General features: G+C 34.3%; 4 protein-coding genes across 8 annotated transcripts; 1 reads left to right on the forward strand and 3 right to left on the reverse strand.

The window, feature by feature from the left end:
- Positions 1 to 5677: 5677 nt before the first annotated feature.
- Positions 5678 to 11748, reverse strand: LOC110609672 (protein EARLY-RESPONSIVE TO DEHYDRATION 7, chloroplastic). Of its 3 annotated transcripts, none has more exons than XM_021749431.2 (4): positions 10616 to 11742; positions 10198 to 10364; positions 8934 to 9018; positions 5678 to 6069 (listed from the first exon to the last, which is right to left on the reverse strand). In XM_021749431.2, exons 1-4 carry the CDS (start codon positions 11542 to 11544, stop codon positions 5880 to 5882), a joined length of 1371 nt encoding a protein of 456 aa, XP_021605123.1. In that variant the 5' UTR covers positions 11545 to 11742; the 3' UTR covers positions 5678 to 5879. The 3 variants fall into 3 exon arrangements, with proteins under 3 accessions (XP_021605123.1, XP_043810033.1, XP_043810034.1); XM_043954098.1 differs by lacking the exon at positions 5678 to 6069 and adding an exon at positions 7273 to 7476 and having other exon boundaries at positions 10616 to 11744; XM_043954099.1 differs by lacking the exons at positions 5678 to 6069; positions 8934 to 9018 and having other exon boundaries at positions 10221 to 10499; positions 10616 to 11748.
- Positions 11749 to 13049: 1301 nt separating this feature from the next.
- Positions 13050 to 16175, reverse strand: LOC110604970. 2 transcript variants are annotated; one of them, XM_043954489.1, is made up of 7 exons: positions 15977 to 16175; positions 15236 to 15352; positions 14576 to 14695; positions 14413 to 14485; positions 14081 to 14167; positions 13513 to 13575; positions 13050 to 13289 (listed from the first exon to the last, which is right to left on the reverse strand). In XM_043954489.1, exons 2-7 carry the CDS (start codon positions 15289 to 15291, stop codon positions 13212 to 13214), a joined length of 477 nt encoding a protein of 158 aa, XP_043810424.1. In that variant the 5' UTR covers positions 15292 to 15352; positions 15977 to 16175; the 3' UTR covers positions 13050 to 13211. The 2 variants fall into 2 exon arrangements, with proteins under 2 accessions (XP_043810424.1, XP_043810423.1); XM_043954488.1 differs by having other exon boundaries at positions 14407 to 14485; positions 15977 to 16173.
- Positions 16176 to 17792: 1617 nt separating this feature from the next.
- LOC110609779 (putative MO25-like protein At5g47540) lies at positions 17793 to 20762 on the forward strand. 2 transcript variants are annotated; one of them, XM_021749574.2, is made up of 11 exons: positions 17793 to 18147; positions 18267 to 18428; positions 18626 to 18744; positions 18840 to 18914; positions 19177 to 19270; positions 19503 to 19562; positions 19687 to 19755; positions 19846 to 19944; positions 20021 to 20065; positions 20139 to 20241; positions 20439 to 20762. In XM_021749574.2, exons 1-11 carry the CDS (start codon positions 18028 to 18030, stop codon positions 20546 to 20548), a joined length of 1056 nt encoding a protein of 351 aa, XP_021605266.1. In that variant the 5' UTR covers positions 17793 to 18027; the 3' UTR covers positions 20549 to 20762. The 2 variants fall into 2 exon arrangements, with proteins under 2 accessions (XP_021605266.1, XP_021605267.1); XM_021749575.2 differs by lacking the exon at positions 20139 to 20241 and having other exon boundaries at positions 17794 to 18147.
- A 456-nt stretch (positions 20763 to 21218) lies between these two features.
- On the reverse strand, positions 21219 to 27678 carry LOC110607856 (MLO-like protein 4). The gene is made up of 15 exons (XM_021747024.2): positions 27239 to 27678; positions 27103 to 27160; positions 26775 to 27004; positions 26436 to 26552; positions 26279 to 26339; positions 26068 to 26174; positions 25325 to 25399; positions 24857 to 24942; positions 24385 to 24434; positions 24042 to 24082; positions 23785 to 23955; positions 23659 to 23694; positions 22025 to 22092; positions 21875 to 21935; positions 21219 to 21792 (listed from the first exon to the last, which is right to left on the reverse strand). Exons 1-15 carry the CDS (start codon positions 27365 to 27367, stop codon positions 21415 to 21417), a joined length of 1668 nt encoding a protein of 555 aa, XP_021602716.1. The 5' UTR covers positions 27368 to 27678; the 3' UTR covers positions 21219 to 21414.
- Between the last annotated feature and the right edge of the window lie 76 nt (positions 27679 to 27754).

A 27754-nucleotide genomic window follows, 5' to 3' on the forward strand; every position in this document is an offset into this window, starting at 1 on the left:
CAAATCTAGAACCACAAGGTCGGCGGACATGCATCTCCCCTCAACAAAAACTGGACTACACTGACAGACTGACTCTGCCACTGATGGATCACACTTGGGTCCACTGACCCAGAGAGGACACTCTAACTCAGAGATCATCAACCCCAACCTCTGAACGGCTCTCGGAGCAATAAATGAATGAGATGCACCAGGGTCCATCAAGGCATATACATCTGAACAACCAATAATTAAGTTACCTGCCACCACAGTGTTAGATGCATCTGCCTCTTGCTGTGTCATTGTGAAGATCCGTGCCGGAGCTGATGGACCTTCACCTCTGAAACCAGCTGAAGAAGAGGCTGCCCCTCTCCCTCTGCCTCTGCCACTGGCCTGAGTCATGGCTGGAGCTGCTGGCTGCGCTACACTGCCTGAAGCTGTCTGCTGGGACTGAGCTATTGGGGCCGCTCTTGGACAGTCTCGAGCTATATGCCCCTCCTGACCACATCTGAAGCAGGCGTTCGTCCCAAACCGACATATTCCCTTGTGTGGCCTACCACACCTTGCACAGATTGCATTATCCGCACCAGAGCTTGAGCCACTCCCAAATCCCAGACTGGACTTGACTTTACTCCAGAACTTGTTCTTCTTACCCTTGGGTTTACTCCATCTCTTACTGCCTGAAGCTGCTGCACTCAAGGTAGAGGGATCTAACCTTCCCCCACCCGGAGTTTTAGAACCAGAAGCTTGTGCCACTGTCTGCTTAACTGTCCCCTGAATGATGGCACTAGCCTCCATTCTCCTAGCCATGTCTACTATGGCGTGAAAACTCTCTCTATCTGCTGACTGTACCAAGGAGGAATACCTGGGATGGAGCTTCATGATATACCTCCTTGACTTCTTCTGGTCTGTGCTAAGGTCTTGCCCTGCAAATGGCAGCAACTCCATAAACCTGTCAGTATATTCGTCTACACTCATGTCATCAGTCTGCCTCAACTGCTCGAATTCTATCATCTTCAATTCCCTTGAACTATCAGGGAATGCCCATCCAGCAAACTCGTTTGCAAACTCTTCCCAAGTCATGCTGTCCACTCTCGGGTTCACATAATTTTTGAACCACTCTCGTGCCTTCTTGCACTTAAGCGTGAACCCAGCCATCTGAATGGCTCTACTGTCATCCGCCCCTATCTCATCTGTAATTGCCTTGACCCGCTCCAAGTACACGAACGGATCATCACCGGTTTCAAACTGGGGAGCACCTAATTTCATGTAATCGGTCATCTTAACCTTGCTCCCACTGGCTGAGCTAGGTCTAGGTGGTTGAGCAACTGGGGCTGCTGGTTCTGCAGGTGGTGGAGGTGGTGCAACATTTTCTGGATTTGGATAGTAGGGTGGAGGTGGATACATTGGATACTGTGAGTATGGTGGGTAGTATGGTGGGTATGGCATCTGTGTGGGATAAGGGGTGAAACTAGGGTAATCCGATGTATCTCCCATCGAATACCCGGGATGTGGTGAGAAACGTGGGTAGTGAGGTGGCTGCACAAATCCCGAGGCCTGAGTGCCTCCTTGGGACTCTCCCACTCCTTCTTCTGACATACTGACTCCCAAACTGCCATCCCTCCTCTGTTCTACGTCCATATCATCCCCCATATCCTCTGACGCTCCTCCCTGAACTGTTCCTCTGACTGATCTGCTTCTACCCAGATCCCAAGACCTTCTAGGGTCTCTTACTGCTCTGTCCCTGTTGGACCTGCTTGACATTGCCCTAGGCAATGTAGGAGGACGGGCGCTCATGCCCTCATCCTCAGGTGGTACTCCAGTCAATTTTGCTGATCGACGAGTTCCTCTCATCCTGTTTTCTGAAAAACAGTACACATCAAGCAAGCATTAGCATCATATGGTTCATGTGGGCACGCATGAACCCTCATCACATATATCACATATCATAGCATATCATTAATGCACATGCATAAAATCATGGCATTTTACATCATCATGCAAGACAGGACTCCACATCCTATCCTAGCGGACATGATCTTTTCCTATTCTGCTTGACCTTCTATAACCTCTATGAGCCTGACACTCTAGGTCCGACCATATGAACCTAGGGCTCTGATACCATTCTGTAACGACCCGAAAATCGGACCGCTACCGGCGCTAGGATCCGGGTCGACTTAAGGCCGCCGGGACCCGTAGCAAGCCTAACATGCATCCTGTGAACCTGCTTAATCCCATACATGATCAACAATATACATAAAAATTAAAACTTTTCTTTCCATGGAACATCAACCAAACTCAACCTGCATAAATATAAACATAATCTTGATCCCTCTGTGGGATCTCATCTGTGCCCTCAATGGGTAACATACATCTGTTGAGTTGGTTTACATAAGTGACATAAAAATAACCAAGATCATGTGTAAAAGGGATACAACATTCTATGGTCAAGCACACACTAATCATCCATAAAACTCATTACATAACTATACTGTACTTTTACATTACAATTTGATCATGTCCATTGCTAGCTATTACATAAGCATGACTTCTTTACTCTATCCGGACTCCCGCACTATACTGTACCTGCAAGCCTGGGGGTAAAGGGAGAGGGGTGAGCTAAAAGCCCAGTGAGTAGAGCTAGTGAAAACACATTAACACTATGCTCAAATGGAATGCATCATAACACAGACAATTCACATAAGGGTTGGGTGAACTCGTCACCAATTAGTCCAAGTTAACTCTGTGCCAGGCCTGTAGAATGGGGTCCTGGTCTTTCCTGTCAGAACATACATTACTTACCATTTTCCCAGGGCCTCCTCTGGCTCCTGGTCTTCAAGTCCCATAACCGTACCTTACTCTGTGCCAGGCCTGTAGACTGGGGCCTGGACTTGCTTACTCTGTGCCAGGCCTGTAGCATGGGGCCTGGTCTTCCTGTCTTGGACTAATTGGGTCATCCAACATTCACCCACAACAACAACAATTTATGCAATGCGGCATATTCGTGAAAACTAATGCAATCATCCTATTGCATAATCATGATGCATGAAACATGATAAAACATTTAATTTAAAAGATTGAGTTTAGTTCCACTCACCTCTGGCTGACTCTGACAATACCGAAGCAGCTGAACTCACTGCTGGGGTCCTCGGTTCCTCGGGTCCGAACCTCTTGAAGATCGAGAGGAAGACGACCTAAACTTGGAGATCCACGGAAATGAGCTCCTGAGTTCCCAAAGCTCCAAAACTTGTTTCAAAAGCTTAAATCTTCACAACCAAGTGAAAACAAGTGAAAATCTCGAAAGATTTAGAGGAAAAATATCAAAAATGGGTGAGGGACGGCGGAAAGCTCACCTTGGCCGAAAATGGGGAAAAGCTCGCCCGTTTTCGGCTAAGGGACCCTTTTATAGTGGCTGGCCAGACCACGTTCGGGGGCCGAATGTGCCTCCGCATCCATGCAAATGTTCGGCGGCCGAACATGAGGTTCGGCGGCCGAACCTTGACTTCCCTCACTCATGCTTTCGGGGGCCTAACGTGCCTCCAAAACGCATGCATGTTCGGCGGCCGAACTTGACTTTCGGCGGCCGAACCTGGGTTTTCCTCCAATGCTATTTTCATGCAAAAACTCATTTAATTTCATACTTAAAACCATTAAAATTCATGAAAGCATTTTATAAAACATGATTCTACCCTTCTAGAGGTCTCCGACATCCGAGATTCCACCGGACGGTAGGAATTCCGATACCGGAGTCTAGCCGGGTATTACAAGTAAATAATGAATTCAATATTTACAGAAATTTTATATATTCTATGTCAACGGCTAGCGATAATTAAGTGGAAAAAGTTTAAAGTGATTTTTATCCTACTCGAATCTCAAATATCGAGGATCTTAACTTGAATGATAATTATATCATTTTTTAATATAATTAGAAAAATGAGAATCAAATTATCTATCACAAATTGTAAAATTTGATCAAAAGGACTTCTCATAATCAACGAGATAAGAGGCATGTGAATAAATATATCATTATCAGAATCGGACAAAGAATCAAAGAGGAAATGCGATAACATACAAGATAAAGAGCATAAACCAATTTGAGAAATGATAGTCTTCTTCTTTTGCACACAGGAAGAGCATTCGATTCGTTGCCTCCACATTGAAAAAGGAAGAGGTGGATATTGGGAGATGATAGTGGTGAAGATTTTTATTATTATTATTATTATTATTATTAAAAAAGTGAGAATATTAAAGACCAAATTACATCCATAACTTCCAAGTTGGTGCTCTAAATGCATGTATTAATAACATAATTGAAATTGAATAGACGTACGCATGGCAAGCTTCTACACTATTAGGGTCCACCACCCACTGCTAGTTTTATAATAATTGCTTTGCTACTCAGAAAAATATGTGTAAATGATTCTATCTATTCTTATTTTTTATTTTGAAATGGACTGTGATAGATTAGGTCTCACCATTCAATGAGTGCCTGCCACAAAATAAAATAAAAATGCAATGGTTCAGCTACTTAGATATGTGGCTGCCAACCCAATGACCATGAAGAAGGTGATAGTTGGAGGCCATAAGAAAAAGAAATCGAAAATTTAATGTAAAAATACTATATATATATTCACTATAACATTTGTTATTTATATGGTGTCAAATATACATAAGTTTAGCCTTGATGATTTTTCTTTTAATAGAATATTAGGGTGTGAAATTCAAACTCAGTCTATCTTATGATGAGTGTTATATGCCTTTCACCATTAAATAAATCAAATTAGACATCTTTCATTATTTTTTTAATTTTTTATTTATGTTTATTTCAAATTGATGGAATGTTATTTTTATGGTGTCAAATATATAATATATACTTGTAACTTTTACTTTTCATAAGTTTTTATTTTCTCTCTTTTCACTTCAAATCGATGGAAAATATGCTGAAAATTAGGAAATTTAAATTTACACTATTTTCTCTATTTTTTTTCTTTCTCTAATTATTATTGAATCAAAGAAAAAGAAAGATAATATTCTTTTTTTCTATCAAATTCTCTCCGAAGGATGGACTCTAATTGGGAGTTGGCTTTTGTATTTAATCTGGGCCTCTGGCTGTTATTGTAACAATATATCCCTTTGCCTATTTAGGCTCTAATACTTTGTAGTTAAAAATAATAATAAAGGCACAATGATCTTACTTTTACCAACTTTATCTTATGAAGAAAATGAATTTATATGATGCAAGTTAGAGAAAAAGAATGAAGATGATATCGTTCTATACGTCACCAAACATATGCCTTTTTTTAATGTACATTTTCGCGAACTATGACAGAGGTAAGGGGAGAAATTCTGGAAAGAAAACGACGGTTAACTAATTCTATTGACCCTCACTTGTAAAAAAGAGAAGAAAACAAGACATAATGGTGTTCATGGGGTAGCACTAAAATGGGCTTTTAATGTACATAATTTAGCAATTGTATGATTTGAAAAAACAAAAAAATGACAAGTGGATATTTAAAGTTGATGTTGCCACCTGACATGCTGAAATAATTGTTATACAAACTCAAATTAGCAATGAAGACCCAAAAATGGCCAAAACTCTCAATTATGCCAAATTCTCGAAGGATTAATTCCCACTTCAGAAATGCCACACGGTAGACGACTCGACTAAAAACTTTTACTACAAATATCACAAGGAATCCAGTGAAGCTGAAAACACAGTCTAGAAAAAATTATACAAAATAAAGCTATAATCATTTTTAATAGGCCCGGTAAGATATATGCAACAGTAATTACAAATTAACGGCAAAAAAAATACAAAGGCTAGATTTACAACAAGCAGCAAAGGATAAATCTAATTTGTTACAGCTGAAGTTCTGCAATGTTTTAAGAAGATCCGTCCGTAGTTATTTTGAATTCTTATCCTTCATCTCTGCGGCAGCAGCTTTAAGAGCAGACTTCGCCAGGCTGCTGGGTTTTAAAGAACTTTTTGGATTAAGTGCTTTTCGAAGCTTAAATGCAGCCCATGCAGTTCCTATGGCATGCCCAGCAGCATCAAGACCCTCACTAGTAGCCTCAGCAGCTTGTTCACCGTATCTGCGAGAAAAACATCTAATGATAATTGCACACTTGAATATTTATAATATTGTTTTCCTCCATCTCCAAAAACACATCACATGTCCATTCCCCGACTAAAAGAGAAAGAAAGAGCATTCAAATTGAAGAGTTCAGAATACACGAACATAAAAAGCATGGCATCAAACCAGTATGTGAAGAGTTCAGCTTCAGCATTCAAATTGAAGAGTGCAGAATACACAAACATTTTTTAAGAGCCATTGTAATTCACATTTGCATTTAATATTTTAAATATTGGATAGTAAAATCAAACCTTTTCAATTTCACATAATTATAACTAAAAGAATTAAATTGAATTTATACAAATTAACAGTAAATTACAATATAATCCCTAAAGTTCTATTTGAATAATAAAATAGTCCTTAATTAAATACATATTCTTATTATAATAATATCATTCTTTATTAATCTCATCATTCACTCTCTATTCTCACTTTCATGTAATATCATAGATATTAATAAAAACTTAAAATATGAAAAAAAATAAAACTATATAATTTAAAACGTATAATATTTCATTTTATTAGAATATTATTAATAATAAGTAAAATTTGTCAAATATAGAAAATATACACATAATTTATAATTTATGATATTGAGTATAAACATTCGGTGAAATATTTTAACATTTATGCATATATATTATTTATATATAGATATATTATTTATATGTGATATTTTATATAATAAAAATTTATTTATAATAAATATTTATTCAATATATTTAATATTGCATATAGTAAATATAAAATATACTTAATTTCATATAAAATTTAAATTAAACGATTACATATTTTATTAATAATATAAAACATTAAAAATTATATTGTAATTTATAATTAACTTTTTCAGATTTAATTTAATTCTATTTGTTATGATCGTGACAAACTGAAAAGATTTAGCTTTTAACATTCAAAATTTCAAATATTGAATATAAATGTAAATTACCGTAAATTTTTTTTTTCTTTAGCAAATAGGCATGTGAATCATATATACCTCACACCTTTTGCTGCTTATAATTAATTCCAGTGAAATTCATCCGCTAAGTAATAGTTCAGCTTGTCACAACTATGTTAACATCACAATCCTTCTACATATTTTGCAAATTACCCAACAATAAAATTGGATGTATTCAACCACTAGAGGAATGCTATAGTCAATTGAGAAAGTAACTAACATTCTTCATCTTATTGGTTGATGAGTATTATTCATACATATAACTCAAAATTATAATTACCTCTTTTTTCCTTCTGTATAATTAATTACTCATTTCTCTTTCCTGAATTAATCACTAATAAATAGTCTTCAACCAATAGGGTGGAGGGCTTGGACAATCACTTTCTGTTGTAGCTAGCAATTACGATTCCTCTGAGCCAGTAATATAATCGGCAATTATAGTGCAGAAAAAAGTTGTAGCCAAATAAATCATGAAGTTCAAAACCAGTAAAGAGAAGAGGGAAAATAATCAGATGGACATCACTGCTAAGAATAAGCAAACATACCATAATATTCTATGTGAAGATTATAAAACGGGATTACAACTTGATCATATAGAAATTTAAACATAATTTGCACTGTGCTTCATCCACCTAAGATTCAAATAAGTAATTTGCACCATTATGCCTATGAAAAAAATCTAACAACTCAGAAGGCAAGTTAAAAAGATGGCAAGAGTCTGCTAAATGCAGTTTTGTAAAGCTTTTGCAGTTATGCAAACTGAATTCACGTGACAAACTACAATAACTTTGTTTATTAATATTTGGATAAACATCAAAAAAAGGGTGAAGCACCACACAACCCCACATTTGGAAGCACATCAATATGAAAAAAATATCAGCACTAAGCTCTTATAGGAATAAAGCGTCCAAGGATATTTATGCAAACTATTCCTATATCATGTCCAGATGTTAAGAAATGGATGTGAACCTATCAATTAGTACTAGCCAACTTATGAAAGTCAAGTAAAAAGGCCAGGGTCAAGTGGCTGTCAGCATCCTCTGAAAGATAAACAGCCAGGGTTAATGGGTTCCCAACCTCCTGTAATGCTCAAATGCACAATGACGCACACTGATTCATTCTCAGGTATTGGTTGGTGTGATCCATTGCAGCAACACATTTTTTCACATTTTATGGATACTAGTTTTTTTCCTCTTAAGTTTGTTCTCTTAGACCTTGTACTTGTTTAGTCATGGAAAACATTTTCTATTTCCAATTTTCTTCCAAATTTCTTAGTTTTTTAGTTTTTATTTTCCAAGTGTAAAATAGAAGAGATAGAATATATATATATATATTTATCCAGAAATTCAATTCTCCATTATCTATTTTCTTATAGGATATTCCAATTGGCCTTTTTTAGTTGCGTAAGAACTATTTCATTGACAATATTAATTAATTTTAGACATGAACATAGAAAGAGTTTCACAATTTAATCATTTAAATATAATTTCTTTTTACCCATCTAAAGATGCATGTTAAACCAAAAACTGCTACGATAATTATCATAAAACCATTTAATGTAACATTTTAAATTTAACAAAAAAATTCCTATATCATAAGCAAAAAAAAAAAAATGAAAGGTACAATTTAGCTAGGTCTGATCCTTGAAATAAATTTAGTTGGTCTAATAGGTTAATTAAAAACTTCATTAAAGAATAGATATTTCGTTAATAACAATAAATCAAAGGAAATTTAAAAGAAAAGGTCGCTATTGACATTTGAACCCCTGAAGCAATGTAAGGGGAAGCATTTTAACACACTCTAACTGTTTCACTTTGTAAAGGCAATTGCCGCCATGAGCTACTGGGTCAGTATCAAGGTAACTCTACCTGTGGTTAACGAGTTCAGTTGTCACAGTGGATGATGTTGACATGACGTTCCTTCCAGCTACTTCAACAGCATCGCATAACTTGTCTGTTTACGGGAAAATGATAAATATAATGAAGAATATAGGAAGATTCAATAAAGTTAAATGAACATTCAAAGAAGTCTAATCTAGGAAGGTTGCAAGCAAAAATAATTATATATGATCTGAAAATTTTTTAACAAAGTAAGAAGATAATGGCCAAACAAACACATCTATTGCAAACTCATTTGAAAAGACAAAAATGAAAAAGAAGGAAAAGGAAAAAGAAAAGAAAAAGAACATGAACTCAAACAATATGCAGATGACTGCCATTGGACAACTAATAAAGGATCCACTCATCGACATATACCAGCACACATGCATATATGAAATTATTCTACAATTATAAAGTAATACAAACAGAAATAAATCTAATGCAAAAACATGTCTAAATATGAACACTCTTCCTGATTTCAACCTCATCTCAGCTCATGTACTCTAACTAATCAGATCTCCCACTTTTGCAATCATTTAACGTGAGTTAAATTCAATAACCAGCTCAACCAGGTAAATATTTAAGTTCAGTTCTTTTAAGAGAAAATAAATGATTTAGTGGCCAGGATTACAATTATATAAACGGACATAATTTTTGCACCAGAGGACTATTCAATTACTTTCATGCTTATCTAACTTTCTCTGCATTAATTATTTGAAATTTTACCTATAGAAGGTTCATATATTACTAAAAATTTTGAACAAAGTTTGAGATGATACTTTCGTATAAAACAAGGGGCAAACGAAAAGGTCAAAAAAACTTGGACGACCAAATATTAAGGACAAAAATTACAAAAAGCCACATCCCAACATAATTTTTTAACTACTTTCTCCATCCCACAAAAATAGGCTTGTTTTTTCACATGAATTAAGAAGGTACAGTTAATATAGTTAAAACAATAAATTTTATATTGTATTTACTGCTGGACCCTCTACTTATATTGCTTTATTACTGAATTATTCTTGGAGGTTGGAACTATTAAAATATGGGTATATTATGAAGCTAGCCAATAAATTACCATCTAAAAAAAGAAGCCTACAATTTAGACGGATAAAAAAGAGAAAACAAATCTATGATAGAGGAGTATTAAACAATAGAAGAAGAGACTAAAGCATTGAGTGATAAATCAAATGCAATACTATCCATCGAGGAGTGTACAATATTAAATGATAGGTTTAAAATGGTGACTTACTAAATCCATCCAGGGAGGCAAGCACAATTTCCCCTGGCAGAAGGCCAAAGAATTTCTTGCCCACTTTTGAATTGGCAACTTTACTAGTGAAAATTCCAGATACTTTCAGAACCCCAGAGAGAACTCCATTGGCGACTTTCTCTGTCCTTTTTGTCAACTTCTTAACTCTGCAAGATAATCAAATAAAAATATCCCCATGCAGTTGTTTCAAATGAAGCAAATATATCGGTGATGCCATTTTGTTGCTTTCCGGTCGATAAGGAAGGCAACGAGCATTGGCATCAAGGAAAATGTGTGCAGTGCTGCAAAAGAACAGAAAAAGTGTAGACAGGGAGAAAGAGAAACCGAACAAATCCACAAACAACAACATATACAACAGAGCAAATGCAAAATGAACTCTAAACTGCTATTTTCACACCTTCGGATCCTTTTCATAGTGTCAGGACTAATCTCTGACTTCGATTTGGGACTCATCCTTCTCTTCATGACCTCATTCCCCCATTTCATCCTATCGACAGTCACATCACCGCACCACAAAATGCCCTTAATCAGATGCCCCGAACCCACAGCAATCACCTTCGCAGCAGTGCTACTGTAGTCCTCCACATTGGGCGCCAATGTGGTCCAATAGGCCGCACACCTTCCCTCCATCTTTTCTTTCTTCTCCTTGTACTGCAAATCAGCTGGTGAAGTTTCCTTCACTGTCAAATCACTCAACAAAGCCTCTCCCTTAGTTATCGCGCTCTCCGAAACTTTCTGGACCGTAAAACAGCTATAAGCCTGTAAAATGCCATCGAACTCCTTCAACAACGCTTCCTGCCCTTTGGATGCAATGGTCAAACCATAATTCAAAATATCATTCGAATCACTGCCATTTTCGTTTCTACTCTTCTTGTCGTCCTCATCACTGCTCGAATCCGAGTCATGATGCTCCTTGGGCATCCTGAGGGAGAAAAAATAATGCGAATCGTCAAGTTTTACTGCGGCCTCGTCCTTGGCTAATGGCCATTGGATCTCGTCAGCGACTCGAGCGAGAACGGCGAAAATATTATCCCCCTGGCGGAGGCGGACAATGGATAGATCTCCACAAGCGAGCTCGACGCTATAGTTTTTGTCGATTAGATTGAGAATGGCACCGGGGATTTTGATCAATACTTCCTCGATGGCCTCCGGTGGAGCTGAGGGGGCATGATGATAGTATTCTTGTGGGTCAGGGAAGAGATTTTCAACGAGGTCGCGCATGTCGATTGTGGGGTAGAGGTTGGAAGATGAGGATTGAAGATCAGGGTTTGAGTGGATGACTTCTGGATATAGAGATTTTCTGGGGGTAGAGTTTTGAGAAGCCATTGTTTTTGCTTGAAGGGAAAGGGAGAGAGAGAGAAAGAGAGAGAACGCGGGGGGGGTGGTGGGGGGATAGATTCTGTTTCTTTTTCTTGGTATTAAAGGAACAGTTAGGGCAGTTCGGGAGTTGAAGGCTTGAAGCTCAATTGATTGGAGACGAAGATGGTAACGGTGATTGTGATGGGATTGGAATAAATGCGCAGTGAGTTCTGTATTGCGCGTGGAAACAGGGACGCGGGATCCGAAATTTATATATTAAAAATAAATAAATTCCCGCGCCCACCCGCGCTATGTAAAGCATAAGAGATTCCCCTGATCCCCACAATTTTTTAATGGAAAAATAAATTAATGAAAAGGTTCAATGTTAATATATATATATATATATATATAGATTTTGTAAATAATGTTACTTTTTTAAATTACAATTTATTGCTAATTGTCTTTCTATCTAAATGCAAATTTCTTTATTTTTAAATAAAATTTTAATACTAATTAAACTTAAATGTTTTAAAAATAATACTTAGCCACTAATCTCCATTTGTATAAAAATATTTCATAGTTTTATTATTAAAACATTATAATTTTGATTATTTAAATATTTAAATCTTTTTTTATTGATAAACCATTTTTCTTTTCCTTTAAGAATTTGAGGGTGTTGGAGATTTAATATAGATCTAGGTAAGTGACATTTTTTTAGCCATCGAATTTAATCAGATTAGGTGATAACTTTTCAATAATAAAAGCACATCCTAAACCAAAAATTAAATTAATTTTTATTTAATATTAATTTGCATCCTTTCATTTAATAAACTTTCAATTAAAAAATAATTCATAAAAAGAAATACAGTTAATAAATCATTTATTAATGAATCAAATAAATATAACTTTATTAATAAGCATTAGTCAATTAAATTTTGATAAGCGAGAGAGGAAATGTGATTTTGAGTAATTTACAATAAAAATCTTGAATTTTAATCATACTCGTCCATATTTTAAATTTAAATAATAATTTAATCTTTAAATTTTAGAAGCCTTTCTGAAATATCGAAGTTTCCCCGTAGTATTCACTTAAACTTTAAGAAAAATTTGCCAATGAGCTTTCTTCTCTTTCATTCTTCTCACAATTGAATTTTCAAGTTTCCTTCTGATGTGCTGTTGGCTATTTCAGAGTATTTAGTGCCGTTAAATGTTGGTTTGCAAATCGATTTGATTTTTTTTTTATTTAAAAAAATCGAAATAGCCGATTTTCTATTTAAGGCGTTTATAATATTCAATTTGATTTTCATTTCATTGGATTCGATTCAGCCCGTATAGTTAAAAGGATTTTAAATTTTCCAGTTTGATTTCAAATCGATCACCACTTGCACTCCCCTACAGTAGGAGATTTTGGCATAGGCATATATGAACTTGAACTCTTCAATCTCAATACAATGGCTAGTTTTTGCTGTGCTCTCAAGTACCGTGTAGTTTATGGAGAAGCTTATCACGTCTTCACCCCTTGCTCCAAGATCGATCCAGCAAAAGGAAATCATATGCAGCCTTTAGGAAATCAATTTCTCAAAGTAATAATAATGTTTCCCGTTAAAACAAGACAGGAAAAACAATACTACAAGCAGTAGAAATTCTACAACAGGAATATAAAGATATTCCAAACACTTGTCACCACAAAGTCATTATTTTGCCTCTGATGATTGTATATTTTGGCGCTTGAAAAATTCTCGAAATCCATAAGCACTGAGGTCATAGTTGAACTGCAAATATTCAAAATAAGAATTGAATCCCACAGAGGATGAGAAAAAGGAAAATGACAACATCTTCCAGAAATTTCAAATGTTACTATTTCAGATTCAGCTAACGCAAATTGAACTCTTAAATGCACATAATGCTTAAACATCAAATTTGCAGCAAAATAAACAATTACTAAGCTTTAATCGCAAACCAGCTTTATAAAGGATAAAAAGATCCAGAACTCACAGGTAGAACTTTTACGGAGTATCTTGTGACACCTGGATCAACAACCCTTCCTTGAATGGTAGCCTGAATCAGAAAATTTTGTAACACTTGAGAAGAAAACGAATAACATTGCATCATTAATAATTACATTTCTTCTATTTGAACATCACTTCATTCTCATTGGTAACAATCGGTAATAGAATAGGGGAAAGAGAATTTGATTCTTTGCAAAGGATCACATAGTAAGGAAAAGATTCAAGACAAATATATGCTATCTAGTTCTCACTTTGGTATCTAATTACTGAAAGACAAAATAGAACAAAAAACAATTCAGAACTACATAATTGACTTTGCTTTCAATTTCACTTTTCCCACCCCATTTTCCTACCTATCAAACATCAAAACAACATTACCTCTGTTTCTCGCAAAACCAAAGAAAACAATAATTGGGCCAAAGTTTGTAATAGTAAAAGAAATAAGGCTAACTTCCACCGAGTCCTTGACTTGTGCACTCACAAAGACATCCATTCATGTCACCAATTACATCAAGATGAGAACAAGATTAAATCGCTAAAGAAGATCATCATACTTGTGCTGGACTGTGAAATATTTCAATGAATGGATATTCCTTCTTCTGCCTTGTTATGCAGAAACCTGGATATTTTGGGCATTCAACCTGGGAAAAAAACCTTGATTAACAAAGGATCAAGGATGCTAAATCACATGTATTTCGAGAATTCTTCTAAAAGCATCATAAAATTAACACCAGGAGAAATTTTGGCAAAAAGATGTCTATAATAGACAAATACATAAATGGCTTTAAACAGTTATACCTCAACTGCAGACATGGTAATTCCCAAAAATACAAACAAGATCCCATCATAAAGCATAATTGATTCAAAAGATAAAACTTACACGCACAAATTTTACATGTGGATAGAACTCAGCAGCAGCTTCCTCAAGTACCCGGTCAAGATGTTTTGTGTAATTACCCCTGCATTACGCAAAATGAATGGTGAATCATAAGAGTTATTGTGATTATAGCAATAAAGGTTAAGACTTAAAAGCATTCAAATCATGTCACCTGATGGTAAAAGCAACAACTACAGGGCGTCCTTCATGAAGAAGCTGGACAAATTCACGCTCTGATGTAAAATGAACTACCCGTGAAGGGTCCAAATCTTTAGGATACCCGGTATAATATCTTGACATACACATTAGCCACACCAAGAAATTTATTAAAAAAGGGCTTATTTTCAGTACAAACCCAGGTCAATAAAAATGTGTCATGAAGACCAAGAAAGTTAGGACATGTTTTTATGCAGTTTTATCATGAAATGATTCTCTATTGATACCATAATATCATGGCTGTTGGAGGAAAGGTGGGTGGGGGAGGAGGAGATGGGAGGAGATATATAGAAAAAATAAAATAATCATTGCTCTGTCTTGTTTAGGAAATTATAAATAAAATAAGAAGATGAGAAGGAAGTTTGATTGTATAGGTAGGAGGAAAATGAAATTTAATTGTAAAAAAAGAGAACAAATCCTTATCATTTCACTAAGTTTTATAAAGGAGAAAGAAAGGGGATTCCCGCCCATCCTCCTCCGTCCCCCCCCCCCCCCACCACCCACCCACCCCCTCGCGGCACTAACATTCTTGATATGCCGTGTTAGTACCAATAAGGATATAATGAATACCATTTGTGTAGGCAGGGCAGGCAATGAAAAATAAGAGGTCACTTACTTGCATGAGGCACGTAGATGTTTGATCATTCTATCAAAAAATGATTGATCCTCCATTTTATACAAGCATACAGTAATGTAAAAGCTTGTAAGTTGTACCGCAAGAGATATCAATTCCCTGTACATGATATTGAATCCAATTTTCTTATTGTATAAATTCAAAACATATTACAAAAGCAATCTATAAAAACTAAATCATATTCAGATAAACAACATGCATTTAGCCCACATAAAATTCGGTATTGAGGACAATAAAAAAGAGCAGAAAATAACATAGGACACATCTCTATTTGTCCCCAGGAAAATCTTTAGAATTGCCATCCAAATATCAAAGGTTTCCCAACAAGAATTCTGGTAGGTACTGAAATCGTTGCAGGCTCTACTGATCAAAACATGTGAGGAATGAATTCCATACTCTGGTACTCCAACCTCAGGCTACTGCCAGCGCATCTCTGGAATATAAACTGTAGCTACAGATGGCAGCCGGCAATAGAGATGGCAGCAGCAGGGTGTAGAAATGGCAACGAGTAAAGTACCGGCGAAGCTAAGGATACCCGAAGCCGATTAGAATTTTACATTAGAGTGTGTTTGTGCGTGTGTGTATTAACCCATTCCTTCATCAAATAAAGTAACGTAAACATAAACAGATTTATAAATTTTAACCTATTTCTCCTAAACGCAACAAATGTTTAACAAATAACCCTAAATAAACATCAACAGAACAATATATTCAAATCCTAACCCATTTCTTCAGTTGCAACGAAAATGGAGAGAGGGGCGACTCAAGGGAAGAAGCTGTTGGTGAGAGGCTCTCGTCGTCAGGCGAGGATGACTCGGCGTGGTGCAGCGTCGATGGGGGGAAGGAAGGAGTTGGTGGACAACTGGCTGCTGCAAATGGGACGAGAAGGATGTTGTGTTTCGTCGTATAGAGCAGGGGATATTTAGTATTTAGAGTAATAAAGAGTGAGTATTAGTTAATAAAATTAAAATGATTAACAATTAATAATTACAATTTAAATATATAAAATAACAAGTATTAAACATAAATAAATATTTATAATTTAAGAGTAATTAAGGGAAATTAGATATATATAATTCCTATAATTAAAGAAAAATTTTACTTGCATTCTATTTACAATAATTACATCACTGTACTAAGAATGTTGGCTTAAATTTCAGAGAGAGATATATGCATCTAGCATAATTGAACACAAGAGTTTACACGCTTTGTTTTCTAATTCAGTGTTTTAAGGGCAATGATTATCTCATCGGAAAAAAAAAAATCATTTACCATAAATATACCTTTTAGTAACTATTGGTTTCAGTGTGCTTTGCTTTTACTATTAAGTCGAACTAAATATATTTGTAAGTAATTAATTTAATTTTTAAGTGAATTTTATCTTTATTTGTTATACCTTTTTCTCATAATTTTTATTTATTTTTTATTTTTAATTATTTTAAAATTATTATTTATTTTTATATATAATTAATATATAAATTAATTATTATAATTTTATTTTATTTTTAAAATAATATTTTATTAATTATTAAAATATTTTTAATATTTAATAAAATTTACTTTTAAATAAATATAATTAAAAAATTAAAAAAACAATGTATTTATTAATATATATTCACACATATAGTCTGATAGTAAATATATCTGAATGAATATAAGAAATCTCATATTCTACTCTCTCTCTCTCTCTCTTCTCTCTTCATGTTGAATTTTCATTTTTAAAAAAATATTTATTAATATATTTTAAAAAATAAAAATTTTCAACTTTTATTTTAAAAAATTATATTTATTAATATATTTAAAAAATAAAAAAGATAAAAATTATGAAATGAAAAAAATATTATATTTTTATTTAAAAAATCTATTTTTTTAAAAGTGAAATTATTAGTATAATAAGTTGCAGTTGAAATTGGCTAGCAGGGTGTTAAGCAGTGGTCTAATGCAAATTTTTTATTATTTTATTATGTCTTTTTTTTAAAAAAAAAAATCATATCATAAAATTGTGCTGATGAAAAATTGTTAATGAATTATAATTATAACTTAAATGTTATATAAATATTTAAAAACATAATTTATATTTGAAAAACTGTCTAATTTTGAATTTTAATAAGTTGAGTAATGAATTATTTTATCCTATTTGTACATCGGTTGGTATTTTATCGCCATTGCTCTTTTTATATGTAATATTTATTTTATGTTATTAACTTAATAAATGAAATTTTTATCCTTTGACGTTTTAAGTTTTTGCTAAATGCTTTTTTTAAAAAAAAAAAGTTCTGCTAAATTAAGTTCATATATATTAGGTCCATCCGTGGGGAGGGTTTGTTGAAGCTTATTATTATTTCGTGGATATTTGATATGAATTAACTTAAAAAAAACTTAAATCTGATTAATTTTAGATTTAGAAAAGTTATGTTAATTCGTAAATCTCAAAAAAAATAAAAATAAAAATCTAAAGAGGCAATAAAAGACAACCACATAAACGATGCACGTTCCTAAGCACAACACAAAGGCAATGCATGTAGATTACGTTGTTAACATTTTCATCAACTTTTCTAAATTTAGCAATTAATCTCTTCAATCCCCAAAATAAAGCTTTCACATCCAAATTATATAATATTTCTTCTTCATCTTCTTCTCTTTTTTCTTCCTCCTCCTCCTTTTCCAAAACCGTATTCATGATCACATTCCCAAAATGCAGAGAACAACTTATATGAAAATGAATAGGTAAATTTTTGTATATAAACACATTCAAAATTTTTTTTAAAAGGAAGATGAAGGGGTTATTCAAATCAAAACCAAAGACGCCGGTGGAGCTGGTGCAGCTAACACGAGAGCTTCTTATCTATGTCGATAAGAATACAGAAGTTCGCGAGCGTAAACGCGAAGAGAAGGTTCTTCTTTTTCCTTTATTTTTGCTTCATTCCCTTTCAATCATCGCAAAGAATAGAATCTTCATCAAGTCTCTTCTCTGGAAATAGGTAAGATTAAATTGATGTAAATTGTTTGGCAGATTTCAGAGCTGAGTAAATTAATCTTAGAGCTGAGGACAGTTCTATTTGGAAATGGTCAAAATGAGCCGAGTTCTGATGCTTGCGCACAACTCACACAAGAATTCTTCAAACAGGATGTGTTTCGCCTTCTTATTATTAGTCTCCCGAAACTTGATTTAGGGGTAAGTTTCATGTTTCAACCAGCATCTATTTTAGGGAAAGGACATAGAGAACCTTTTTCCAGAAATTACATGAAAAATTCAAATTCCAAAAGATTTCATGAACATATGCAATCGGCTTCTCTGTAGGATTTCCCTTCATTGTATGATTAGATTGCATTAACAATTAATTTGAATGTTGTGATTATCCTTTCTTATAGACACGTCAAAATGCCACTCATGTGATAGCAAATTTGCAAAGACAACGTGTTAATTGCCGTTTTATTGCTTCTGAGTTCATGGAAAACAATTTGGATATTATGGATATTTTGTTACCTGGGTAAGACTTTCTTTTATTTCACAAAATGATTTTTTTTTTAATCATGGTATGCAAATTCAAACGCTTAACTAATCATTGTTATTTTTTTTTTTAAGTTATGCGAATGGTGACATTGCACTAACTTATGGTGCAATTTCAAGGGAGTGCATACGTCATCAAACTGTGGCTAGGTAATTAAGCATTATAACCTTTATCGATTCAGACAATTCTTGTAGATCCAGTTTGCTATTCTTCTCAAGAAAATTTATTTGTTTATATCTTGAATAAATGGTGAACCGAGTATAGAAAAAAAATAATTTTCTCTATGCATTTATTTATTTTTAACTTAATGACTGGGGGCTTAATTAGTTTCTTGACTTTGAAATTGGTTCAACCATTTTAACAAGATACATATAAAATGCTGTAATAATTTATATTGTTTGTTTTTCTCAGATATGTCTTGGAATCAGAGCACATGAAGAAATTTTTTAGTTATATACAGATTCCTAATTTTGACATATCATCTGATGCTCAAGCAACTTTTAAAGTTGAGTATGCTTAATGAAACCAGTTTCTTCCTCCTCTTTTGCTCTATTTTTTCATAACAACACTCTGAATATGTGAAGTATTTTAGCTAATAGCAACTAAAACTACATAAATTAATTAATATGCCATTTCTCTTATTGATGGATGTCTTTGTTCCCACTTCTTTCTTTAGGCTTTTTGCTTCATATGCACTCTTAAAGTTTATTTTTTTAATGATTGTCATATTTGGACAGGAGCTTTTAACTAGGCATAAATCTACTGTAGCTCAATTTCTTTCTAAAAACTATGACTGGGTAAGTTTTCTTGATAAATATTTCTGTTACATGTATGGCATATCCAATTACTTCTGTAAATCACTATAACATTATTTAAGTATGAGATAATTGAAGTTAGATATCTTCAATGTTGATGTTTCAGTTTTTTCAAGAATACAATTCTCAGTTATTGGAATCTACCAATTATATAACAAGACGACACGCTGTGAAGGTATTTTTATTCGAAAATAATTTATAGTTTTTATAGTTTTAATTGGTGATATTTTCATAGTTTTTAACGTTAAAATAATTTCCAATTAAGTTGCTGGGAGATATGTTACTTGAACGATCAAATTCTGCTGTGATGGTTCGCTATGTGAGCTCACTGGATAACATGAGAATCTTGATGAACCTTTTCAGGGTACTCTCTGTTTCATATTAAAAGGCCCTTTACATTTTTTGACTATTGTTATAAGTTGTGCTTCATCCATTCACAGGACTCAAAGAAGACCATACAAGTCGATGCCTTTCATGTTTTCAAGGTGGAACAAGAGATATTTTATTTAAGCTTTTGTTATTTATTCAAATCTAACTTCTCTTCTTTGATCTTGATAGTTATTTATTGCTAATCAAAGTAAGCCTCCTGAAATCGTTAGTGTACTTTTTACAAATAAAAGCAAACTTCTTCGGTTTTTAAGTGATTTTACCATTGATAAAGGTCAGTGACTGAATATCAAGTTTTTCTCTTTTTGTAAATATGGGTTTTCATCACTGTTGTTAATAGTGCATATTCTCGATTTAATCCTTGCAAATTTGGGAGATTGATATGAAAAAGCGAAAAAAAATAGTGGAAGAAAGAAGTGTTTCAAGTTTTGTGTAAAGCAAGTAATAGTTTTGTGTTTGCGCTTGATGCAGGGGATGAACAATTTGAAGCAGACAAAGCTGAAGTCATAAGAGAAATTGCCAGTCTTGAAATTAGAGATCAGTCTTGTGCAGAATCAGAGGATTCAGAGATTGAACCTTAATAATTTTGATCCTTTGTTTATTACATATTATACCAGTATCTATTTATAACAGTTAGCAATTAGTGTTTATGTACCTATACATGTTGTGTCCACAAGAAACTGTAAACTTATCTAACTATTTACCAAAATGATGGTTTTGTATAGACAGCAAACTATTTGAATCATGTAACAAATTCTTCATACATTATGATAAATGAGTAAATTTTTCAACAAGTATGACAAAAGTGTTAAAAACTTGGAATTCAAAAAATCTGATACTACTATTATTATTATTATGAAAATCTGATGTGTATTTTGCTTTTATACAGTGAAAATTTCAAAAAATTGAAATTGTATTAAATTATAGAATTTAAATAACTTATTGATAAAAAAAATGAATTACATAAATTGATTAAAATTGGATTCTGCGTCTGAATCTACCAAATATATTTTCAAGGAATCTCTATTCTTTTTGGTGCTTGAAAGATAGTAGAAGAGGAGAGCTGAGTTTTAATCTACAACTGGCCACAGCTATTCAACCACTAGGCTAAATAATTAATTCTTTTTTATTTAAGAAATTAATTCTTCTTATGTTAATGGTAGCATACCGGTTATAATATCAACTTCGATGAAATTTACCAAGTAAATTTGGATTTGCAGAAAATAAAAAAGATTGTAGGCAAATTCAACAAAACAAAACAAGACAGCTTAATTGCAACTTCATTCAAACTTTTCAAAAAACAAAAGCACCATCATGCCTAGCAGGTTGAGTAATTTTAGAGAACATCTTCAATTAAACCTCATTTCTGCATATCATATTTTCTTTAAAAGAGGGCACGATAAAAGGGAACTTAAACAAGGAATTCAATGCTGTCAAATGATTCTTTTTATCCCTTTCTGATATTTCTGTGTCTGTGATCGTTATCATTACCATCATCAAGCTCATTCCCAGGAAAATTTTTATTAGCTTGTGGATTACAGGCCTCTTGACTTGAGATTGGTGTATCTGGAACTTCTGATGTGTTGTTTCCTTGCCTGCTGCTCGAGGCAGAATCATTGTTTTTGTTCTTATGCTTGCCAGAACTTGAGGAACTGAATAATAAACCTTTCAGGTGTGCAGAAGTGGAACTAAGTGAGGACTTAGATGATGCACCAGTGTGGTGTAGAGAAGAGGAACTATTCCTGGCCCTCACTCTCCTTTTCCATCCATGTAGAGATTGCCTTACATTTTCAGATACTACAGCTTTCTTGAACCTTGCATCCATCTATAATGCCATAAAACCTGTAAATGGCAGACAGAAAGAGCAGAACAAGAACCTGAAATAGGAAGAACAAAAAATGCCTCACCTGTGTGATGATTATATAGAGTGGGAGTGTAATGAAGCTGCACCAGAACTGTGTGACTACCCTGCATTATTATAAGAACAATTCGTTGTCAGAGTAAGTAATAGTGGATCCAGTGAGATTAGAGAATATGCAGAGAGAGATGATGTATACCCGAATATCAACCGGATTATAGCAAACAGTTCATTACTCATGAAACAAGAAGAATCTCTGATCTCCCACTGCAAAAAGAAATTATATTTAGCACCACAAGATCTGAAATGCAGGATCAAATATGAAGGTTTATGCATCAGACATGGCAAAGCCCTTTGAAATAGAGAAATAGGGGGGGAAAAGGAGAGAGAAATAGACTAGGTTGAGAAAAGAAACAAAAAGGAGAGAAGACTTAGAGAAAAAATAGAGAAGAAGAGACTATTCTAGTATTTGATTCTCGAGAAATACAGGTTCGTTCATTTTACACTCGGTCCACTCTTGTTAACTGTCACAAACACACAACTGATTATAACAGTTTCCATAACAGTTCTGTAACTACTTCCTCCCTCTGTATTGATACTTGTGTTTCCCTTTACTAACTAACTAATCTACTCCTTAGTGAACATTCATCACTCCTTGAAATTATTCTTGTTCTCAAGAATGAAGAAATGAACAACAATCAGCAAAACATATTGCAATTATATACAACATGCTACTACTAGGAGCTGTAATGAATTTTATGTTCACACTAATATCCTATATGCTGGAATTGGCATTTATTTGCCTCTCTTTCCTTGCCGCCTTCATTTTTCAAATTCATTTTATTGAAGAATTACAGATGCAGCCCTCTTCAAGACCAACTTTTGCTTCAGCCTTCTTGAATTCTCCGATTTATCCTCCATAAACATTAGAAAAGCACGAGAATAGAGCTTGTAATCATGGTCCTCTTAAATTTGTAAGCTCAATTTATCTCCATTGTTCCAAGAAATTGCAAATGTCCATCAAGGTTTTCCTGTGATAACAATATTTTTCCATGCACTGGAAAAACAATTCAATAGCAACTCACTCTATTCCCTAAACTCTAGCAACAAAAACTGCATCCTGCTTAGCTATATGCTGAAGGCCTTGAAAGAAACTGCGGTCTTTCTACAACACTAAAATGCCCAATAGATTCTGAACTTTTTTCTTCAAAACTTCTGTTCATCAACGTCTTTGATCTCAGAAGCATAACCAACAATAATATCAACCTCTTTCTCTTCTCCATCACCAACAAAATCAACTTCTTCCTCTTCTTCATCACCAGCAATGTCAAACTCTTCCTCTTCTTCATCATCAACAATATCATTCTCTTCCTTCTCTCCAGCCAGCACCATAAAAAAGGTTACATCATTAAGAAGGTCAATCTCCTCATTAACATCAAAATCCCTTCTTTTCACGTCCCTCTATTTTCTCCCCAACTTCTACTCATATTTGTAACTGGGAACATAGCTATGTAAAAGAAGGAAGAATGAACTTATCAAGCACAAAATAATAGTCTTCCAAGTAATTGTAGTTACCTTGCATGCTCATATAGTATCAGGACTTTCTGAAAATAAGGATTATGAATTCAACAAGGAAATTGTAGGAATGATCAATTTAACATGCAATGGACTGGCCGAAACCTCTCTTTCATAGACAAAGGTTGATGTAGCCTGGTGGAAGTATAGTGTAGATTTGAGGTTCAATTCCTCAAGGATGTTGCCTAATGCTTGTGTTGCATTTTACTTCTTGATATTTAATTTGCTGTTATGCTACGAGAAGCATCAAAACCTTACCAGGGACCATACAAATGCTGCCATCTCGAACGAATTCTGCAACAACAAATGATCATAAAGAATAAACTTTCTTTATTATAATAAAGTTTCAAGCCAACATAGAATGCTATGATATGCTTCACTCACTTGAAATGATATTAATTGAATTAACCACAAAAGAAGTTTAGGCTTCCCAAACCAAAAAAGCTCATCCCTCAGGTTTAACTGATGATTTCCCATCCTTGGAGCTGCATCTAAAATTTCAACAGCCAACTTGACCACTACCCGGTGAAGTTTTGTACCAATTAGCAGTATTAACTTTTTCATTTCCAGGAAAAAGAAGCATATCAATATAGATTATCAAGTACATGAAGAAATCAAAGGAGACATGTTTGAGGACTTACAATGGCCGGAAGAAAGGAGATCCAAAAGTAAATTTTAGTTTCTGACAGAATCCAGGAAATTCATACATTCAGGAAGGAAATATGAAAAAAAACTTACCATAATAATAAGGTTAAGAAAATTAGTTTGAAGTACAATCTTGAATGTCCCAGGGAAATATAATGTATTTTATGAGCAATTTGCTATAATTTATGTAACCGACAAAAAAAATGGTTCTATTATAGAAATTATCAAAATTTCATGCCTGAGATATTAAAAGTTCGCAGCAAATTATTTAACAGAAGCTTGAAACAGCAAAAAGAAAATGTGTTAGTTCGATCTATTTCCGTGAAAAATGCAAATTACCATGGAAATCCAGAAAAATGCAACATATAGCATATATCCAGAGAGGCAAGCTGCAAGAGAAATCAAACAAGAGTAATCAATTAATTTGTTGGAGAACAATAGCAAATATATTGAATTTTCCCTTAAATGCCTAAATGAATTCTATAAGGCAGTCTAGAAACAGACAACAGTGGAGCTACCAGACTGACTTCAATTAGCCTATAATTTCAAAACATTCATGACAAAGATTGTGAGTCGGTGACTACCATCTATGCGAATATTTAGAGCTACTTTTTTGGGCTGCATGGTCTTGACTGCAGCTATATGACAGTTAAAATGACTTTAATTGCTCTATTTGCATTTATTTGTTATTACCATGATGCAAGCAAAGGTTACAATTGGCACTGTCAAGTGGATTAATCGGTGAAACTTTGAGGTGTATCAATTAAATGGCATGCTATTTTGAAAGACAGGGGAGCCTTAGAAATATTACCTAATGCCAACAACATCACGAAATTCTTCCTCCATGCTTCGAAGCATAAAATTATGGAAATCATAAGTCAAGGGAAGTTCATGTGTCTACAAATAGGAAAAGATAAATTGAATACAAATTTGAGTCAGGTACTAGAATAGTAAGCTCAGACATGTTCCAGCTACTATATATATATATATATATATACATGTCATGATTTTATTCTTCTGAAATATGTGTCCATAAGATCTCAGAAGTGAAAAACAAGCTTTTCTTCTGCTACTATGTAGCAATTTCTTTGCACCCATCAAGATGTTGAGTTTGTCATATACATCATTCTCCAGCAACAACAGCCCAGCCATCTGCTTAGAATTGATGTGCAAATAGAGTCTAGAGCTATTATTTGTGAAAGGATAATATCAAAAGCATAATTCCTCGATAAATTTATGTAAGAATGTAAAAACTCTAGAGGGTTTGGAAAGAACATACATTGACAAATCCGTAACGCAAAGCCATGTAATCAGCATAGTTTATAGAGCTCCAGAATTGGCGGCTGAAGCAGAGCTGAAAATTTACATGGTATCAGTCAAGTAACTGAATTGCTCCAAGTCAAAAGAGTTCCAGCAACCAAGAAATGGAGGGGAGATTAAAAAGTATCAGTCATGCTATATGCATTTGTAATCTGAATATGATCTAAAACACATAAACCTTTCAAAAAAGTATCAATACTAGAAAATTCAATTAAATGAATCAGTCAAGAGTTAGAAACACGAAGAGATCACATATATGTTTACACTAGGCACCGATATATGGATTCTGTTATTTGCCAAAAGAAAGAAAAGAGAATGTAAAGATTGAACAAAACTATCCATCATATGATTGAAGCATCTAAAAATAAAAAGCAAAATGTTAAGGCGAATTTAGTTACCAATCCTGGTCAGAGACAATTCGCCTAAATTTAGTGTCCAGATAGCCATCAGCATTTCATCATAATATCCCTTAAAAAATATATGCTTATCATAGATACTTATATCACAGTTATTCATGCATCTGTAGGCAATCAGTCTTTCTTTTGGCTCCTGGCTCATAAGGTTGAAATTGTTCAGGTTAGAGTCATTTCTGCCCCCAATTTCCCTCTTTTGTTTCTAAAGGAGTAGCTATAAGTAAAATTTTTAGACTATTTGATCTATTATCAAGAGCCATAAAAAAGGAGTTTGAGCAAGTGAAAATACCAGCCAAACAAGAACGCTGTGCCGGCTCCATGGATGGGATGTACGGTTGGAAATGAAAGTAGTTAATCGAGAGAGTCTTCTATTAAACAATGCAGCTTGAGAAGAACCTGAAATTCAAGAAATTTATGCAGTTTTATGAAGGCATTCGAGAAATGGTAGACTCAAAGAAAAGAAAAAAAGCTCTATCAATTTGGACTATAAAAATCTGTACCAGGAGCGCACTGAATCGCCATTTTCCTAGCTTGTTGTTCCCAAATTTTCCAGCTATAAATCTGCAAGCATTAAAATGGGAAATTACAATGCTCATCGGAAATGTAAAATTTTAAAGGTGCAAGGCCAGAATTATGTTAGGAAGAGTAAACAACAACCTTAATCATTGCCAGGGCAATGGCAATAAAGCTATACAAGACATGGATAACGCCTAGGACAAACATCAAACGGTGAAGCTGCTCTAGACTTTCTTGTGAAGCAAAAGACTCGCGACCCTGCAAAACATATAACATGTCAATAGAAGTTAATGGCAAGGTAAAATTCTTCTTGGAACATGTTAAAAGAACTTCAGGCACATGCATTGATGGGTCCCCTTCAAGAAAACAGGAACCATCCATGAAAATGGCTTGAAACACCCACGTTTCTTGGAGTATAAGGTATGCATGAAAACAGTGTGGTGCGTTTATAATGTTAAGAGGTGGTAAGGGAAGAGCTACCTCAGGGCAATTATCATGTCCATGCACCAGTGTGTACGTCTCCTGTCTATCAGAGGAATGATTTGCATAACCTGAAGCTGAATCAAACCTGCCTTCTTCTGGTTTTAGATTATCATATACTGCACATGGGAAAAATCTGCTGCTCACCGTAGATGTTTTGACACAAATCTTGGCCACCATTACAACCCAATGACCCATCAACAACGACAGAAGCCCAAAAAGCATTAGCTCTGCTCACAGATTCACCAATAACACAAAATTTCAGGTAACATACAGATTTAACTAAGAAACCCATTATAAGGATTCCCAATGAATTATTGTTGCTTACCATCTTTGATCTTTTCCAGAGCTGAAAGTAGCGCTTTCCTCTTAGTCTTATCCAACCACTATTGAAAGAAGGAATTAGAATCAGAGCAAAAGCCACAGAGATACAAGTGAAATGAAATTTCTTTTCTGTTTTTCACCTTTCCAAACTGATCTAAAAGGACTTGGAAGAAGAAACCAAAACAAACCATAACAGTGACAACTGTAGCCAAAGCCCATGTAGGGGTTATGGCCAAAGATTTGCCTTCATCAATCTCTACTTCATCCATTTGCTAAACAGAAACTCGTAAAATCTGATTCACTTGAATTTCCAGGCATTCAATATATAGAACCGTCAGCTCCAAAAGCAAAAACACAAACCCATCAATTTCTTTCAATGTTTCTTACTGAAAGCTCATTTCAGGGCCATTAATGGCAACATGTGGGGAGTTTTTTTGCCAGTTGCAACCATGAATCGGGGACTGTATCCACAGAGCATTTAAGAGACCATGCCAAGGGTGTTATGAACCTAATGAACATGATGGGTCCCACTTTGACAACACCTCCAAGACCGAATCATGCACGTTAAGAAGGAACCAACGTGCCTCTGTCTTCTGATTTTGATCTTTCCTGTGCGGTGTTTGATTGGAGATCATATTCATATGACACCTGACTAG

This window comes from Manihot esculenta, chromosome 2, assembly GCF_001659605.2.
Source record: "Manihot esculenta cultivar AM560-2 chromosome 2, M.esculenta_v8, whole genome shotgun sequence".
Lineage (NCBI taxonomy): Eukaryota > Viridiplantae > Streptophyta > Magnoliopsida > Malpighiales > Euphorbiaceae > Manihot > Manihot esculenta.

Coding starts and splice junctions, on each gene's coding strand:
- LOC110609779 (XM_021749574.2), top strand. CDS start 18,028: ATGAAGGGGTTATTCAAATCAAAACCAAAGACGCCGGTGGAGCTGGTG. Junction 20,066..20,138: donor ATGCCTTTCATGTTTTCAAG/GTGGAACAAGAG, acceptor TGATCTTGATAG/TTATTTATTGCTAATCAAAG. Junction 20,242..20,438: donor TGATTTTACCATTGATAAAG/GTCAGTGACTGA, acceptor CGCTTGATGCAG/GGGATGAACAATTTGAAGCA.
- LOC110609672 (XM_021749431.2), bottom strand. CDS start 11,544: ATGGCTTCTCAAAACTCTACCCCCAGAAAATCTCTATATCCAGAAGTC. Junction 9,019..10,197: donor TGCCTCCCTGGATGGATTTA/GTAAGTCACCAT, acceptor TCCCGTAAACAG/ACAAGTTATGCGATGCTGTT. Junction 6,070..8,933: donor ACTGAACTCGTTAACCACAG/GTAGAGTTACCT, acceptor TTTTTCTCGCAG/ATACGGTGAACAAGCTGCTG.
- LOC110604970 (XM_043954488.1), bottom strand. CDS start 15,291: ATGGAGGATCAATCATTTTTTGATAGAATGATCAAACATCTACGTGCC. Junction 14,696..15,235: donor CATCTACGTGCCTCATGCAA/GTAAGTGACCTC, acceptor GTGTATGTCAAG/ATATTATACCGGGTATCCTA. Junction 13,290..13,512: donor ACTCCGTAAAAGTTCTACCT/GTGAGTTCTGGA, acceptor GAATATTTGCAG/TTCAACTATGACCTCAGTGC.
- LOC110607856 (XM_021747024.2), bottom strand. CDS start 27,367: ATGGATGAAGTAGAGATTGATGAAGGCAAATCTTTGGCCATAACCCCT. Junction 26,553..26,774: donor GACATGATAATTGCCCTGAG/GTAGCTCTTCCC, acceptor TATGTTTTGCAG/GGTCGCGAGTCTTTTGCTTC. Junction 24,435..24,856: donor CGTGATGTTGTTGGCATTAG/GTAATATTTCTA, acceptor TTTCTCTTGCAG/CTTGCCTCTCTGGATATATG.